The sequence below is a fragment of the Poromitra crassiceps genome (assembly GCF_964638095.1).
Source record: "Poromitra crassiceps genome assembly, chromosome: 2".
Taxonomy (NCBI): Eukaryota; Metazoa; Chordata; class Actinopteri; order Beryciformes; family Melamphaidae; genus Poromitra; species Poromitra crassiceps.
Genome location: NC_139624.1, coordinates 35,712,118 through 35,730,862, shown reverse-complemented (window position 1 = coordinate 35,730,862; position 18,745 = coordinate 35,712,118). Strand labels below are relative to the sequence as shown.

Genomic DNA, 18,745 nt, shown 5'->3' with positions numbered 1-18,745 from the left:
TACCTTGCTGGCGGTGCAGCTTGATGTTGAAACTAAGGACGGGCATGTTCAGAATGATGTTGATTTCCTTGGGGGGAAATGTCACCATGGAGCCATGTAAAAGGCTTGTGCACAACAGCACATTCATCGGCTTGATTATTCTGTCAATTATTCAGTGTTTTTCAGCTGCTAAGTATGAGGCATGAGCACAGTGTTCAGTGTTGTTTGTTTGTTTGGAGGAGAAGTAGCAGTAAGGAGGACATGTTGAAAGGTGCCCTGCAGGGATCAACCACATGTATTCTATTGATCTGAATGTTTTGGGGTGTGTGTGTGTACAGATTAGAGCCCGACCGATACATCGCTCCACCGATATTATCGGCCGATATTGGCCGATAACCAATATATCGGTATTGGCCGATATGTTGGCCAATATTGCCGATATTTTTGTTTTGTATTTTTTTAAGTTCTAGACAGCATGTTGTGTATGTTTGATATTTTTTCTTAACTCAAGTTATACTTTATATTACCGTAAATTCCGGACTATAAGCCGCGGCTTTTTTCCCGTTTTTTGGGGTTTTTTGCCCCCTGCGGCTTATATAACGGTGCGTCTTATCTATGGATTTTTCCAGCAAACGGCCACTCGGGAACCTCCAAAATCTATGGATGTTGGTATGAGGCAGAACGAGAGCAAGACAGACATTATGAGAGCGAGACCCTGATTGGATGATGTTGCAAAAAATGTGCCTCGCGACCTGATTGGAGCACTGTGCCACTACTCTCTCTCAGCCACTACGGTAAAACACCCTCCCTCCCTCCTCCCTCGCTCCGGGGGGAAAAAGGCAGCGATTGAGCCTGTAAGACAGTCTGAATGAAATTGAATGTAACATTCCCAATTCTATGTATTACATTCTAAAAAACTAACAGCAACATTTTGGAAGGCTAAGCCACACAACTAGCTCGTTGTAATCTAACATCATGCTTCAAAAGATGGAGAACTGGCTGTGTTACGACGATGGCGGCGATTGAGCCTGAAAGCCATGTCTGAGACAGTAGCGAGACAGGAACAACAACAGCAGCAGCAGCAAAGGATCATGCACAAACCCGAGACGAAAGGGACTGTCCGTCAGGGCGCGGACGACTGTGTGTCAGCAACTCCCTCCCGACTACCAGGAGAAAATTACAAACTTCGGCGAATTCACACAAAGAAAGATCAAGGAATATTCCATCGGACCGGAGCAGATCATAAATATGGATGAAGTGCCTTTGACGTTCGACCTGCCTCTCACTAGGACTGTTAACAAGAAAGGTGAATCGTCCATCACGTTGAGAACCACAGGTCACGAGAGAACGAATTTCACTTGTGTTCTTGGCTGCACAGCAGCTCCCGCCGATGGTGATTTTTAAGCATCTCACAATGTGTGATTTTGTCTGGGGATTAGTGACCTGACTTTTGTTTTGTTGAAATGTTAATAAATGGGAGCTTCCCCAAACAGCCATCTCTTTCCCGACAATCCCCTCTGTGCACGAAGCCTTACATATGGTAATTAAACATCAAAACACCCGCGGCTTATAGACCGGTGCGGCTTATAGAAGAAAAAAATAGTCACCTTTGAAGGTGCGGCTTATAGACCGGTGCGCCTTATAGTCCGGAATTTACGGTAGTTTTTTTGTAGTTATTTATAATTAAATCCTCAGTGATGTTTACTGTTTCATTGCATTGATGTCATTTTGGACAATAAAGTTTATTGATAAGCTGTCAAATATCCTGCCTACATTAGATATCTCAAGTCATGTCAAGTCATATTTTTGTCAAGTGTTTGATATTTGAGGGATCATCGCAAAAAAAAGTGTAATATAATGTGCATTATCCAGGGGTTAAAGCAAAATAAAATCTTTTGACTGAAATTTTTTCGAGGCCTATTTTAGCTATTTCGGGCTTTCTAGAGTGTCCGCTTTTTCCCCACCGTGCCGTCGCTTCACATGGGTTTTCATGTAAAAAAGGGCAGACAGTGTGTACATCACACTCATTTCACTCTCAAGTTCCCAAACATCCAGTAGGCCTAATGATGCATGAATTGTGTTCTGGGCTGATGTTATAAGGTTCTACGTAGGTATGCCAACAGAGACATATGAAAATTACTGGCTATAATAAATCACAATTAATATTAGGGGTGGGAATCACCAGATGCCCACGATACGATACTGAAACGATACTTGAGTCACGATACGATAGTATTGCGATACTGCGATATTTTCGATATTGCGATATATCGATATTGCGATATATTGAATATTGCGATATTTCGATATATTGCGATTTCTTACTTTTTCAACTGCAAATGATGTCCCCAAAGGAAAACTTTGTCAACATCTGGTTTATATAAGAACAATTTTTCAGTCTGTACATCTGACTTCAACCATTTTATTGCAGCAACATTGTCAAGTAGACAGACCAACAACTTTCATAAAGTCATGTCATAGTTGCATGCACCTGACAAACTGAACTGTTTGTTACAGTCTACTTACAGTCCACCTTAACTGGATGTGTGTGTGGACTACTGTACTTATGTAGTTTTTGAACAATGCAACTTCACTTCACTTGCACAAAACATCTTGTGCAGCCCATTCAGTAACTGGGGAATTTGTAAATTACTGTTATGACAAAACTGTTACTGTTAAAACAAAATGAAAATATGCTACCGTTTGTTTACTGCTGGCCTTGGAACTAAAGTTTATAGTAGCCCGGTGGCCTGGCATGGCCTGCAAAAAAAAAAAAAAAAAAAAAAAAAAAAAAAAAAAAAATTTCAATATCGATACTTGGCGTCCAAATATCGATACAATATCGTCAGGCAAAATATCGCGATACTGTGGTGTATCGATTTTTTCCCCCACCCCTAATTAATATATAGATGTTTTTTATCGAGTCAAACAAGTAGGTTAAGGGATCAGTATAACAATTATAACTAACAGTAGCCACAGGAACTACAACAACATTGTCAAACATATGTCCCAACTAAGGAGGTTCTCTTCCACCAGTCACACAGCTCAGCTCCACCCAAACTCTCACCCTTCCTGTCCCACTGAGCTGATGGTCTGGTAGCCTACTGTTATGAAAACACACCAATTAATACTGTCAGACAACACCTAGTATGCCTAGGCTAACCACCTAACGCTAGTGTTACAGTTCAGCATCAAGTGAAGAGGAAACATCCCACTGCACACGGTTACATCTAAAACATCCCTCAGAATTACAGAACTATCATGGAGTCAGGTAAATGAAATCAACATCTTGTTATCAACTAACTCAGAGACTAGCAGCAGCTGACACATCTAATGCTAACCAGAAAGTTAGTAACCAACTAGTTACTGCGCTAGCAACAGTTGTTTGTAAATGTTATCACGTTGCGTTACAGATAGGTGCCTATAGCTCATTCAGTAACGTTAGCGTTGACGCTAGTGAAACTCCACTAGACTTTTTCTCTCCATCAAATAACGTTATTCTGCTGACATGCATCTTTATGGTGGAAATGACAATTAGTGACATGTGGTCGTGGAAAAAGCGTCATTGCGCTGTCAGGGGGGAAAATACACAGAAAATAATAACGTTAACGTTACTGCAGCAAACGTTTGAGCGTGTGTGTTAGCAAGTTTTACCTGTCCAATAAAAGACAACTCCGCATCACGCATGTTTTCAAAGTTCCTCCACCTTTGCAGTAATAAATTAACTCCAATTGTCACAATAACAAACTTCTTCAGTCCAATGCTGTCATTAGGGATAATTTAACATTAGGAACTAACGCTGTCTGAGAGGCAGATCTGCAACAGTGTTTTGTTTAGCGTTACATATTAGGAGTGGCTTTGCAGGGTCGCGTTCAGCGGGCCGAAAACATAGCACAACGTAGCAAAACATTTATCAGCAAACATAGTGGTGCATTGAAACAGGCAAGGAAACATGACGTTCAACCTGGAAACCGTAGCAATACATTTTCAGACTTATTGTGGCTTGAACACAGCCCAGGAGAATCATTTGGACGTCGGGCGGAATTTTTCAAAATAAAAGCTTTCATTCAAACTCAATACAATACACATTGAAAATATACAAAGGGGCTTTAATTTTGGTACTTTTCACATTTCATATCTGGCTCCAATAGACGGAAATCCGTCGTAGCGACGGATAACTTTAATCCCTGATTATCTAATATAAGAATATCGGCCAATATATATCGATATCGGAATTTTTTTACTCCCTAATATCGGTATCGGTATCGGCATCGGCCTAAAAAATCCAGTATCGGTTGGGCTCTAGTACAGATTTCCTACCATGGTATGCGAGGACTGAAGATACCCTTTTGTGTGTGTGTGTGTGTGTGTGTGTGTGTGTGTGTGTTACCATAGTGTGTGAGGATGCCCTGGGGAGTGACCACCTGGTTGCAGACGTGGCAGACGACAAGACAGAAATCATCCAGCGCTGGAGACTGGTGGTAAACAAGCATCTCTGGAATAGACACGTGGAGAAGACAACACAACAGATTCAAAACACGTTAAAACAGAAAGATCAGACGGTGGAAACGTGCATCTCTGGAACAGACACACAGATAGGAGAGTTAAAACCAATGTAGACTAGATGCAGTACGGCTCTGTGCGGATCCGGTCAAACTGCCGGAACAGACTCTCGCCCATGTTAATAGATGGGCAATACATGCAGTACGGAAGAAATACGCACCGGTTCTATTTTTGTCGGATCCCACATGCGTCTGAGCGATTACATGGGTGTGGGTCTGTTCAGGCAGCTGCACGGAGCCGTAACGCAGCCGGTGGACATAGGTCATTATCGAGCTAAAGGAATGCACCAGGTTTTTTGGCAGATTGGCCTGTTGCTCAATGATGTGATGAGAACATTGACAGTGAAATCACCCACGTGCTCCTGGTGGATCATTTGTGCCGGTGCTCCAAGCTTACTCTTCTCTTCAGCATATGCTACGCTGCTGAGTGATCGTAAGCCACAAGCATTATCCAAAGTAAAGAGACTGACCTCTCAGTAATACAAAATTGTTAATCGTCTTTATTGTAAGGCCTGCAGATCCCTACATTTAAAAAAATGAAAAAGTAGTATTATTCACTCAATGAAGCTTTTACAGCGAGGCTTACTTTAAAAAAACGATTTCAGGTGAGCAACAACCTTCATCCACTGCACAGTGATCTTTAGCTGTGAACAGTCTCCCCTTGACAAGCGTATTCACTCCCTATGAAAACAGTGAAAACACTCCCTGCTATTCAAATGAGTATTTTATTCTAATCACATTTTATTAAAGCTACAAAAAAGTGCCAGGACTGAATCACATCATCATCTCAGATGACTCATTTAACTTTAGAGCTGCTACAATCTCACGAGCCTACTAATCACTCAACATAACGTATGCTGATTCTCAAGAAGAGGAGCAAAGCGTGTCTGTCTGGGAACACCATATGTCTTAATGGGGTAAGTTGACCAATGGGCCAATCTCCCAAATCTGACTGTATTCCCTTAAAGCACAGACAGAATGAGAAGCCAGACAGGAACAGGCAACAGAACAATTAAAAAGAGACAAAAAGACAAACAAATCTCTAGCTCAAAAAGGAAAAGACAGCATTAATGCCTTAATATTCAAGACATATTCAAATATTGCCAAAGACAAACACGTCCAATAGAAAACAGCCATTATCACTTTTGGCTTAGCTCTCAGAACCTAATCTTCCTGCGCCCAAACCAGCTCTGCTCACAGAGATCATCACACCTATTAGCATGGAGCTTAAGCAGACTTATTGGAGGGGGAGGTGAGATGTGTGTGTGTGTGTGTGTGTGTGTGTGTGTGTGTGTGTGTGTGTGTGTGTGTGTGTGTGTGTGTAAGTTCACGAGGGGAAAAAGCAGAGAATGTGTGGGTGTCTGTGTATGGGTGCACGTCGTCATGACCTTGCATTGCTGGCGTGTTTTCTGTCATCAGGAATGCCAAAGAGGCCAGCAGTCATGCTTAGTGCCTATCGGAGTGTCTGTGTGTGTGTGTGTGTGTGTGTGTGTGTGTGTGTGTGTGTGTGTGTGTGTGTGTGTGTGTGTGACTGATTGAGTGTGTGTGTGTGTGTGTGTGTGTGTGTGTGTGTGTGTGTGTGTGTGTGTGTGTCCACAAGGTCAAAGTAGGTTTCATTACTCATATATGAAGGCTTCAAGGTCATGCACAGTGAGGTTGTCATGATCACCGGAGGAGAGACACCTCATTACTCAGCTATGAGTTAAGTTGATATTGCTTGACAACGTAAATACTAAAGAGCAATATAATAAAATATTTTAAAGAACACAACAATGCAACAGAAGAGCTGTCATGTCAAAACTATTAGGGTGCAAGTTACACACCAGACGCTGAAGCACCTTGAAGCACAGCCAGTTTCCTTTCAGCGTCCTTGTTAACAGATGAGAGCGTTCAGACCGTGCAAAAAATAGACCAGACACCCAAAGTGTCGCTGCAGGGTGCAAGCCCCAGTCTGAACGCTCTCATCTGTTAACCAGGGCGTCGGCCTTAGTCTCAAGCCAGGCATGAAGTCAGCACAAGTTGTGACCGGCGCAGAGCAAAACAGAGCACGTCTGGTGTGAACGGCCAGGCTCCGGCTCCACCTGAATTTATGCGTGGCGGCGGCGCTTTCGTAGCTGGTGTGTTTGAGGGGTTGGGGGGGGTGCGATCACACAGAGAAGTGTTGTACAGGTGCTTCAACAACGCCTAGACCACACATGGGCAAAATGCGGACCTGGCCCCTGGACCATTTCAATCTGGCCCCCAAGGTCCTCAAAGAAACTAGAACGACCGCACCGTGGATTTATGCCTACGCCATTAGTTCATTCTTGAGTCCAAATCGCCATTTGAGGCAAATTGGAAGAAATTCCATCAAGGCGCTCCCGAGATGTTGCGTTACAGAGCTTGGAAATTGGGTGTGTGAGGTCACACACAGTGACCTTGACCTTTGATCACCAAAATGTAATCCTTTCATCCTTGCGCCCCAGTCGACGTTTGAGCCAAATTGGAAGAAATCCCATCAAGCCGTTCTTGAGATATCGCTTTAACGAACTTGGGAATGACATTCGTGAGGTCACAGTGACCTTGACCTTTGACGATGAAAATCTAATCAGTTCATCCTTGAGTCCAAGTCGATGTTTGAGGCAAATTTGATGAAATTCCGACAAGGCATTCCTGGGATATCGCGTTAACAAGCTTGAAAATGGCGTTTGAGAGGTCACAGTGACCTTGACCTTTGACCACCAAAATCTAATCAGGTCATCCTTGAGTCTAAGTCGATGTTTGAGGCTAATTTTATGAAATTCCGTCAAGGCATTCCAGTCCTCAGATATCGTGTTAACGAACATCGGACGGACGTACGGACAACCCAGATCCATAATGCCTCCGGCCTGGCTATCGCCGGCGGAGACATAAAAAACAACAACCCAAAACTCAATAAAAGGCAGAATTATGTTAATAATAGGGATGGGCATCGAATTTCGAATTTTCGAATAATCGTTGTTATTATCAAGGTCGACTTTTATTATTGAAAGTCAAAATTCAAATATTTTTTTATTTTTTTTTGTGAGTGAAATGTTGCATTGTCTCCCCTTCTAAGTATAGTCGAATCGCTTGGTTTGAGCAAGTAAAACAATTTTTTATAAGCATTTTATGCAAGGTTTATGGAAAAATGAATGGCGGATGAAATCCCATGAAGAGGGAGAGGGGGTGACTTTGGCACCCCTTTGGCACTCAGACCTGAGCCTACTAAATATTTAATGAACCACTCATGATTGTCAAAACTGTTTTTTATTTTCGAAAATGTCAATGTCATGTAACATGTTCTTTACTTCAGTGGTGCAATGCTTGTTTGAGCTAAAAAAAAGCTTTTTCTATTAATTAATAAAGCCTTAGACTTAGAATCACGGGAGACAATGCAACATTTCACTCACAAAAAAAAAAGAAAAGAAAAAAGTTTTTTTTTTAAACATTTTTATTTTTTTTACATTTTTATTTTTATTTTCGAATTTCGATTAAAAGTCGACTTTGGCCAGCGAATTTCGAATAGTGTTTTTGCTAGAAATGCCCATCCCTAGTTAATAAATCTCATCTGCTAGATCCATTGGATTTGGATCACTATTATATCGGGATCGGGAGATTAATAAGAAATCACAATGGGAGAGAGGGTTAGAAATAGGGAGACTCCCGCGAAAATCAGGACTGTTGGCAGGCAGGTATGAAGTCCAATATGTGGCCTTTCGCTTACTTGATGTAAGTCAGTATGGCCCTCTGTGAAAATAAATTGCCCACCCCTGGCCTAGGCAGACCACGCTGGCCTAGGCAGACCACGCTGGGCAAAACAGCTTTCTGTGCCTGTTGAGCACTGAGGAGCAGGGCTGCCTGTGCGACCGGGTTAAAGCTGTCCCACTGTTCCCACCACATCCAACGGCATCAGGAAGGAAAGCCTACCTTCTGTTTGATTTGATTGGCTGCCGGGCCCCACTGACATTGACGAGTTGTGCGACTCGGCACTGCAGTGTTACCTTGTGTGTCGATTTGTTTGTTTTTTGTTTTTTTACTTTTATGAGTGCCTAAAAACTGCCCGAAAAATGTTGCAAGAGGGGAGCGCATGCCAGGTGCGCCGCACCATAGGGAAACATGGTTTTGGTGGCAAGTCATTTCTGGCAGCTCTTCTCTGTGTGATCGCCCCCTTAAGGAGTTTTTCAGCCAACAGCCTGCTTCACATCCATAGTAAAACAAACATACATCGATCCAACTCTGGGACGTCACATGACCAGAGCAACCCCTGTCTTCTACTGTTAAATCGCTGAGAAAAACAATTAAGGGGTTCGATGCCTTGCTCAAGGGCACCTCTGTTGTAGGAGGGGAGAGTGTTGCTCACTCACTTTCCCTAGCCAGATTTCTCACGCAGGTCCAGGATTTGAACAGGTGACATTCTGGCCACTTTTCTAACTTCTTGATGACTGCTGGCCCAGAACAAAAGCTACTGACACCTAGTTCTGCCATGGGCAAACAACCTGCAGTGTTTGTTTACATTCTGATTCAATTCAACTGAGAGCAGACTGACTACAGCCATGATAATACTGTACGGACACAACTGACTACAGCCATGATAATACAATACTGTACTGACACAACTGACTACAGCCATGATAATACAATACTGTACTGACACAACTGACTACAGCCATGATAATACTGTACTGAGTGACACAACTGACTACAGCCATGATAATACAATACTGTACTGACATAACTGACTACAGCCATGATAATACAATACTGTACTGACACAACTGACTACAGCCATGATAATACAATACTGTACTGACACAACTGAATCCATGATAATACAATACTGTACTGACACAACTGAATCCATGATAATACAATACTGTACTGACACAACTGACTACAGCCATGATAATACAATACTGTACTGACACAACTGAATCCATGATAATACAATACTGTACTGACACAACTGACTACAGCCATGATAATACAATACTGCACTGACACAAATGACTACAGCCATGATAATACAATACTGTACTGACACAACTGACTACAGCCATGATAATACAATACTGTACTGACACAACTGACTACAGCCATGATAATACAATACTGTACTGACACAACTGAATCCATGATAATACAATACTGTACTGACACAACTGAATCCATGATAATACAATACTGTACTGACACAACTGAATCCATGATAATACAATACTGTACTGACACAACTGACTACAGCCATGATAATACAATACTGTACTGACACAACTGACTACAGCCATGATAATACAATACTGTACTGACACAACTGACTACAGCCATGATAATACAATACTGTACTGACACAACTGAATCCATGATAATACAATACTGTACTGACACAACTGAATCCATGATAATACAATACTGTACTGACACAACTGAATCCATGATAATACAATACTGTACTGACACAAATGACTACAGCCATGATAATACAATACTGTACTACTGACACAACTGACTACAGCCATGATAATACAATACAGTACTGACACAAATGACAAGTGAGGTTGAGCTGGAAAAACAATGTGTACATATTTGTTGTCACTGCAGTCAACAGACTGGAAAGTGGTCAAGATGAATGACTTTGTAATGTGAGCAGGAATGAGGAGAGACTGCTAGCATTGCTGCAGAGTTGGGGTCCGTTACTCAAAAAAGTAATATATTACACATTACACATTACTTTGAAAAAAAAAGTAATATATTACACATTACACATTACTTTCAAAAAAAGTAATGCCTTACTTTACTTGATTACTCCCTGGAGAAAGTAATTCGTTACACTACTTGTTACATTACTTTTGCGTTACTCCGTAACATCGCCTGAGATGCATTGTCACATAATTTGCCAGTTAACAATACAACATTAATCCTTACATATATGCCCATATATTAGCACAAATCTCTATCGTAATAAGGTAGGTTGCAAAACTTTTCCTGTCTGATGGTGGCTGTCCGTTCCCTGCCATCTGTATTTTGCTCAATATGTTTCTGAAAAATGGCGATTTCATTCTACTGTTGAAACTGGCAACATTTCCTCTACCATGTATGAGGAGGCAACAAGCCTGTCCATCTCTGATTTTGATGTTACCTGGTGAAAAGAAAGCTTTTGCTGCTTGCTTGGGGTCGAGGCAGGCGACTCAGCTTGGGTCATCATGTTTCCACTGCAGATGCTTTGAGAGGTTTATGTCGTAGGCTACCGTAGCTAGCTGCTTCTGTCCAGGGCGTTTGCAGTGTCACATTCTTGTCCTTCCGCGCAACAAAAACCTGTTGTAGAAGACGGCGCTTTTTGGCAGATTGCTGGCAGACTATTATGGAACATACGCACTGCGCCCACTTCACTAGAACACGTTGTATTTACAAGGGGTATTTACAGACCCCATCGCTGTATGTGGGCTTCTCTTATGGTTTACGTTTACATTTAATTTAATTTAATTTTGTCCAATATTCAGATATTCCAGAATTGCATGTTGTGTTAAAATACATATTATTTATATCTAACACTCTTTAGCCTGATTTAATTGTAAAACAGAGTGTAAAAAGTTATGCAAAGCCTTCTGGGAAATTTAACCTGTGGAAGAGGAAAGTGGGCGGAGTTCCCAGCATGCCCTGTGTTTTTGTGTCAATTGTTTGTTTGTCAATGTGTTTTGGAGGTTAAAATGATTTATTGTTCTATATGCATGATGTTAGTTATCTGATAAGCTATGTGTCGACTAATAGTGCTGTTCTGCATGCTAATACAAAGTTGAAATATTGGCACCATGATTGATTCTGCTGTGCAGTTAAATGACCCGTCTGATGGGACACAGGATCTGCTATTAAAATAGAGATCTTTTCTCTCTATACTTATCTTGCTAGTAAGCATGTAACGAGGTAAGCGTTTGATAAGTAACTGTAATGTGATTACTGCACTTAGGTACAGTAGTGCCTTACACTACTCGTTACCGACAAAAGTAATGTGATTATTACAGTAACGCGTTACTTTGTAACGCGTTACCCCCAACTCTGCATTGCTGCTAGCAGGTTAGCTCAGCTCAACATGTGGCCGAATGGCCCATGTGTTTCTGTTCAAAAAGATGATCAACATCAACACAGAGTTTATGTGGTTTTCCTGTGATCCTTTTCTGAGGATATGGGCACATTTTCTCCTTCATAACCGATCAGCAGGGCCCTGCTAAATCCAACCACTCAAAATTCATGATTTTTTTTGGGGGGGGGATGACTATTTTCTGGCAGATGGCAAATCCCAAGAGTTACACTAACAGAAAATGACGTAGTACAACTACTTATAAAAGCATGAATGACTTAGTACAACTACTTATAAAAGCATGAATGCAATTTCCTCTCCATCTGCCAAGGTAAATCCCAGTATGTAGCCTATTTCTGCAGCCTGTGTGTCTGTGTCTGTGTGTGTGTGTGTGTGTGTGTGTGTGTGTGTGTGTGTGTGTGTGTGTGTGTGTGTGTGTGTGTGTGTGTGTGTGTGTGTATCAAGTCAACTGCCGTAGCCGACTCTGCCAAGATGACTGACAGGCCAGAGAATGAAATACGAAAACAGTCACTCACTGCACTGGTGAAAGCATGTTTAGAGCGTCTATAAGAATGTCTCAATGGCCAATGAGTAAATTTAGCGCTAGGCATATCAACCTCCCATTGGTGAATTCATATTTTGAAAGTGACTAAAATGAACTTATTGGGGAATCAGTGCTTTGAGAGCGCATGTCTATCGAGTTTCGGTGAGAGAGACAGAGACAAAGAAGAGCGTGTTACCTTCTCCTGCTCTACAAGCTTGTAGTTTTGTTAACCTACTGTATAAAGTCATACTGCAGGTGGAACAAAGCCACGCCAAAATGTCAAAATGTGCCATTGTGTGACTGACATACAACTCGTCCACTTGGGGAATTTCTGAGGCCTAATTTGTGGAGAATCAATGTGCTACCACAGAGGCCACAGTGGCTTGTTTACCCCGTTTCATTTCATCAAGTGTCATTGGCAGCTCAAATCTTTTCAAATATGAGCGCCACCAAATAATGGTTGGTGGCGTGGCACCCTGCCAAAATGGCTGATAAACAAACTTAGCAGCGCTTGGCTGGCAGCTGGTATCCATCGTCCTTACTGTTGCAGGGCCCAGACTACGTACTGGTTTGCTGCAGGGCCCAGGCTACGTACTGGTCTGTTGCAGGGCCCAGGCTACGTACTGGTCTGTTGCAGGGCCCAGGCTACGTACTGGTCTGTTGCAGGGCCCAGGCTACGTACTGGTCTGCTGCAGGGCCCAGGCTACGTACTGGTCTGTTGCAGGGCCCAGGCTACGTACTGGTCTGTTGCAGGGCCCAGGCTACGTACTGGTCTGTTGCAGGGCCCAGGCTACGTACTGGTCTGCTGCAGGGCCCAGGCTACGTACTGGTCTGTTGCAGGGCCCAGGCTACGTACTGGTCTGTTGCAGGGCCCAGGCTACGTACTGGTCTGTTGCAGGGCCCAGGCTACGTAATGGTCTGTTGCAGGGCCCAGGCTACGTACTGGTCTGTTGCAGGGCCCAGGCTACGTACTGGTCTGTTGCAGGGCCCAGGCTAGGTACTGGTCTGTTGCAGGGCCCAGGCTACGTATTGGTCTGTTGCAGGGCCCAGGCTACGTACTGGTCTGTTGCAGGGCCCAGACTACGTACTGGTCTGCTGCAGGGCCCAGGCTACGTACTGGTCTGTTCCCTCCAACGCTAATAAAATGCCCCAGATAAGAAATGAGGACTTAAAGGGACAGCTCACCCTAAAATCCAAAATACATATTTTTCCTCTCACCCGTAGTACTATTTATCTATCTATATCGTTTTGGGATAGTTGCCTGAGTTTTGGAGATATCGGCAGCAGAGATGTTTGCCTTCTCTTGAATACAATGGAACTGGATGGCACTCTGCTTGTAGTGTTCGAAGCACCAAAAAAATACATTTGAAAAACTCAACAGCAATGTCTCTTTCCAGAGATCATGACTCGTTTACTTAAGATAATGCACAGACTTTGTTGTGAGCAGTTTCATGTAGAACTAGCTAGCAGCTAGCGGGTGTAGTTCGGTCAAAAGAAAATAGTTCCTCCATGAAACTGCTCATAACAAGGTCTGTGGATTATCTTGAGTAACAGGATCATGATTTCTGGAAGAGACATTGCTGTTGAGTTTATCAAATGTAATTCTTTGGCAATTTTGAGCCCCACAAGCCGAGTGCCATCCAGTTCCATTGTATTGGAGACGGCAGAAACTCTGAGGCCGATATCTCCAAAACTCAGGCAAATAACACAAAACTATATAGATGAATAAATAGCACTACAGGTGAGAGGGAATATATGTATTTTGGATTTTAGGGTGAGCTGTTCCTTTACGTTCTAGCAGCATGTCCAACTCCCCTTTTCTTTAACTCATTGAGTGCCAATGACGACAATCGTCGTCAATTCAAATAGTAACGTGGAGTGCCAATGACGACGATTGTCGTCAATTGCGTTTTTTGACGGTGGGACATGGATCAAAGCCTGATCCATCTCCTGTGAAAGTATGGTGGATGTTGAATGTGTAAAAGCTATTTTACGAACCCATTAGGTGGCGACAGTGCTATCCAGATTAGAGAAAGGCGAGGAAAAAACAGAGAAGAAGTCATGGGGAAACGGAAATCGCATCGGTATGCATCGATATGCATGAAGCATAACGTTAGCTGTGCCTGTGAACAGCAGCCAATCTGCTGCCACAATTGAGCCCCTCCGTCTCCGCTGCGATAGCCCATCCGCATGATTAGTTGTGGAGTTGTTATTATTCTCAACTGGAAGCGATGGGAGCCGGTGACAAATACACGCGGAACGCTGTAAAAAAGCTGGATGTAGCGCACTTTTCAGTGCAGAGCAAACGCAGCAGAGAGCCACCAGAGACACTCCCACGGAGGTGGGGTTTGCAGTTGAGCGGGGTGGGGCATGCAGGGCAGCATACAACACCGACCCAGACAGCAGGACAGGATTGGCAAACACAAGCTAGAATATCTGATGCCCACCAGCAGTAAATCAAGACCAGCAAGAAGCTGCAACCAGCAGCGCACGCAGGGGCCAGCGCTGCTGGTTGCAGCTAAAAAATATTATTTTGCCAAACAAAATTCCTTTGTTTTCACTGTTTTATTGAAGTAAATTATTTTTGAGGTGTCACTACATCAGAAAATATTAGCTTCAGAGTCAGTCATGTGCTTGAAATGCTTCATTTCACAAAAGGCTGATTATCTCAGCTTCTAATTTGAAACGTCTGTTTTTGGTGAAATCAACCTATCTTCTCCGGCTCATAACTAAAGAACGGAAAATGATATCAATAAACTTTTTTTTGCTGATGATAGAAGAGAGTCTCATCGTTCTTTGGGCGTGTTCGGTGTTTACATAGTAATATCACACAATATTCTGTGGGCCTCGAGAAATCACTGAAAACGCTCTGAAACTCTGGCACTGGGAGCATCCGTTTTCCAAAAGTGGCTGGCACTCAATGAGTTAATAGGATCATAGCATTCCTTAAAGCACAGGTTCTGTTTCTTATGAGTAAAAACTGTCCACCAAAGCAATAAGCTTTAACGAGCCCAGGGAGAAACTCAGCTAGGCTCATTCTGAGATCAACCATCCATCATTTGAAAAGACACCTACTCCTCCATAAAAAATTGCTGTCATAAAAGTAAAAGTAAAGTTTCAAGTCATTATAAGACTGTTTGTTGTTGTTGTTGTTGTTGTTGTAGTTTTGTTGTAGTGCACAATCATCTGTTTTTAAAATATTGATTGATGAAATTAGGCCACAGGCTGAAAACAAAAGATTTTCAAATCCTTGAAGATTATACAAATCTTGAGAGTCCACACACCTCACGACAGATATAACCGATTTTTTAACATTTCGATCTTGGAACGCACACACAATCGCAACTGTTCAGACGCAACCCCACACACTTGACGATTACGTTGAAGATTGTCACCTCGGAGGACTTGGGATCTGGCAGAAACTTCAGAGCAAAACAAGCATGGAGATAGACGGCAGGCGTCATTTGGTTGCTCTCGTCTGTGCTACTTTTTGCACAGAGAAGCAGAAAGAAAAAAGAAGAAGCTGTGGTCTTGTCTTGTTATGGTTCTGTCCACGCATGCAACATCCGCTTGGTGACGCTTGCTCTCATTGACTCTCTGCTCAAGACTCCATCGCCTGTCGAGTTGTAAATATCAAACATGTGCTCCATTCACAAGCGGGAAGAGCGCAACAAGTCAACAGCAGTCTTTGAACCCCACATACGACACTACACCCACACACAACACTACACCCACACACGACATTACAACCACACATTACACCCACACACTACACTACACCCACACACTACACTGCACCCACACACGACACTACAACCACACACGACACTACACCCACACACGACACTACAACCACACACGACAGCCACACACGACACTACACCCACACACGACACTACACCCACACACGACACTACACCCACACACGACATTACAACCACACACGACACTACAACCACACACGACACTACAACCACACACGACACTACACCCACACACGACATTACAACCACACACGACACTACAACCACACACGACACTACAACCACACACGACACTACACCCACACACGACACTACAACCACACACGACACTACAACCACACACGACACTACACCCACACACGACACTACACCCACCCACACACGACACTACACCCACACACGACACTACACACGACATTACAACCACACACGACACTACACACACACACAACACTACACCCACACACTACACCCACACACTACACCCACACACGACACTACACACACAGTACACTACACCCACACATGACACCCACACACAACACTACACCCACACACGACACTACACCCACACACGACACTACACCCACACACGACACAACACCCACACACTACACTACACCCACACACTACACTACACCCACACACTGACTACACCCACACACGACACTACACCCACACATGACACTACACCCACACACGACATTACAACCACACACGACACTACACCCACACACGACACTACACCCACACATGACACTACACCCACACACGACACCCACACACGACACTACAGGATAATTTGGGCAGATTATCGGTCCTGACGAGGCTCAAATCGGGGGCACCCCCGAGATAGCCGGGAGGGGGGGATCTTGGCCACAAGCGGGCAAATTCTCATCAGGTCCGGGGGAGGCATAAAGGTCAGAGAGCAGGTGAATTCATCTATATTTGCAGCTCTGTATCTGAGTTGAATATGACCACACCTCTCTACTCTACTTATTAAGAACAAAGAAAGCAGGCTAATTTATACCGGAGGGAGGCAAACATTTGAACCACTGGCTACACTTTGTATTTATCAGTTCTGTCACACTTTTGTTATTTGTATGATATTATACTTTAATCTTGACAATATGGACTTATCAGGTTCCTTGATGTTGAGTTTGTGCTGTCTTGTTTTTATGTATTTTTCATTGAGACAAAAATAGCACAAACCTTGAGTCTACTGTAGGCAGTTAAACACACTGTAAGGGATTTGCAAGAAGTGCAAAAGATGTATGCATCATTTTGTTCAGTAGTATTCCAGGGTTGACAGGCTGACTCATTTCATGCTAAATCATTTGAATGCAGACAGTGGCAGCCAAACACATCATTACTGACTCCGAGGTGTCTGCTACATGAGAGCAGCATCCCAAACCGCCTGCTGACACAGTCTGGTTAGGAACACAGTAAACAGCATATTATGCACTGCATACTCATACTGTATGCTCTTTTCACAGCAACAATTTTGAGGTGGTAAAGCAGGAAGTAAATCAGGTGTAACCAATAACATTAATGGGGGCACTGGCACTGGAACACCTAAATGTAACGGAACCATCATTAATGGTATCGGTTACACTTGGTTTACTTCCTGATTTACCACCTCCAAATGGTTGCTGTGAAAAGGGTCTATTGTGCCATATCCATCCTGGCACAGTGTGGGATGTTGTCCCAATGTGTTTTGTGCACAGTTCACTTCAGTTCAGTACATGTGTGCTCAAAGTGTGCTGGTGAAGCACCCAAATATCCTTGGTATTGGCTCAGCATGCTGACTGAAAACCAATGCATGCAGTGCATCAAAGCCATAGTAGACCCAGGAGGCCAGCATGGGTACAACATGGCACTGCTAGTCTCTCCCGTGCCTCTAGCAGAGTGGCGTTAACACAGCACCATGACCACAGTAGACCCAGTATGACAACAGTTCAGAACCAGTGCAATGTAAACTTTTACTATACAGTAGTAAACATACTCTGTGTGTGTGAGAGAGAGGAGCGAGAGTGAGACACAAGAGATACCAATCACTATTCATGTCGGGCTGACCTCATCATCTGGAAATCTGTGTGTGTGTGTGTGTGTGTGTGTGTGTGTGTGTGTGTGTGTGTGTGTTGGAGCCCACTCAAACTTTCAGGAACGACTCGTGGTTGTGTGTGTTACTGCAAAGTGTGTGTGTGTGTGTATGTGTGTGTTTGAGTGGTCAGCCTCAGAGAAACTCCTCTGGCTCTGTCCCTGGGGGGGGGGGGTGGGGGGGGGGGTGCATTATACGGTTTTAATGCACACCTGCCGGCCAATCACAAACGAGTACTCACCCAGACCATGGTATAAGCAAGTGAACTACTGCTGACATACTGTAGGTGTAGGCAGTGGTGTAGTCTACGTTTTTTCAGAGGGTATACTGACTCTGACTTTGAACCCCCCCCCCCCCCCCCCCCAAATTCAGTTGACTTTGCCATTTCCCACGGATATTGTCGCGTTTTTCGTTCATGGCTTGACAGAAAAAGTCTGCCTTCACGCGCCTAGTCGGCTTGAAAGACTCACGGAAAAATCGGCGCAGCTCAGGCGAGGCGTGGGTACACGGAAGGTTCACGTTGAGGCGCCCTGTGTACACAGCCTCATTGACTAAAAAGGACGCCTATTAAAAAGCGTGGGTAAAAGCAAGGCTTGGGTGCTGTGTGTGAATGTAGGGTAACACACGCACAGGGTGAATTTTATGAATGGAAATTGAAAACGATACATATCATAGCGCATTTCCCAGTGCGCATACGCAAATCTGAGTCATTTCGCAGTGTGT

The 18,745-nt window shown here is 43.5% G+C and overlaps 1 protein-coding gene across 1 annotated transcript in view; it reads right to left on the bottom strand.

Moving 5' to 3' along the window:
- Window positions 1–18,745, bottom strand: part of atxn7l1 (ataxin 7-like 1) — a 65,907-nt gene that overhangs the window by 45,108 nt on the left and 2,054 nt on the right. Inside the window, exon 3 of the mRNA XM_083661981.1 lies at window positions 4,370–4,474. Within this exon, the coding sequence (XP_083518107.1) occupies window positions 4,370–4,474 (105 nt within the window). The remainder of the gene's footprint in view (window positions 1–4,369; window positions 4,475–18,745) is intronic.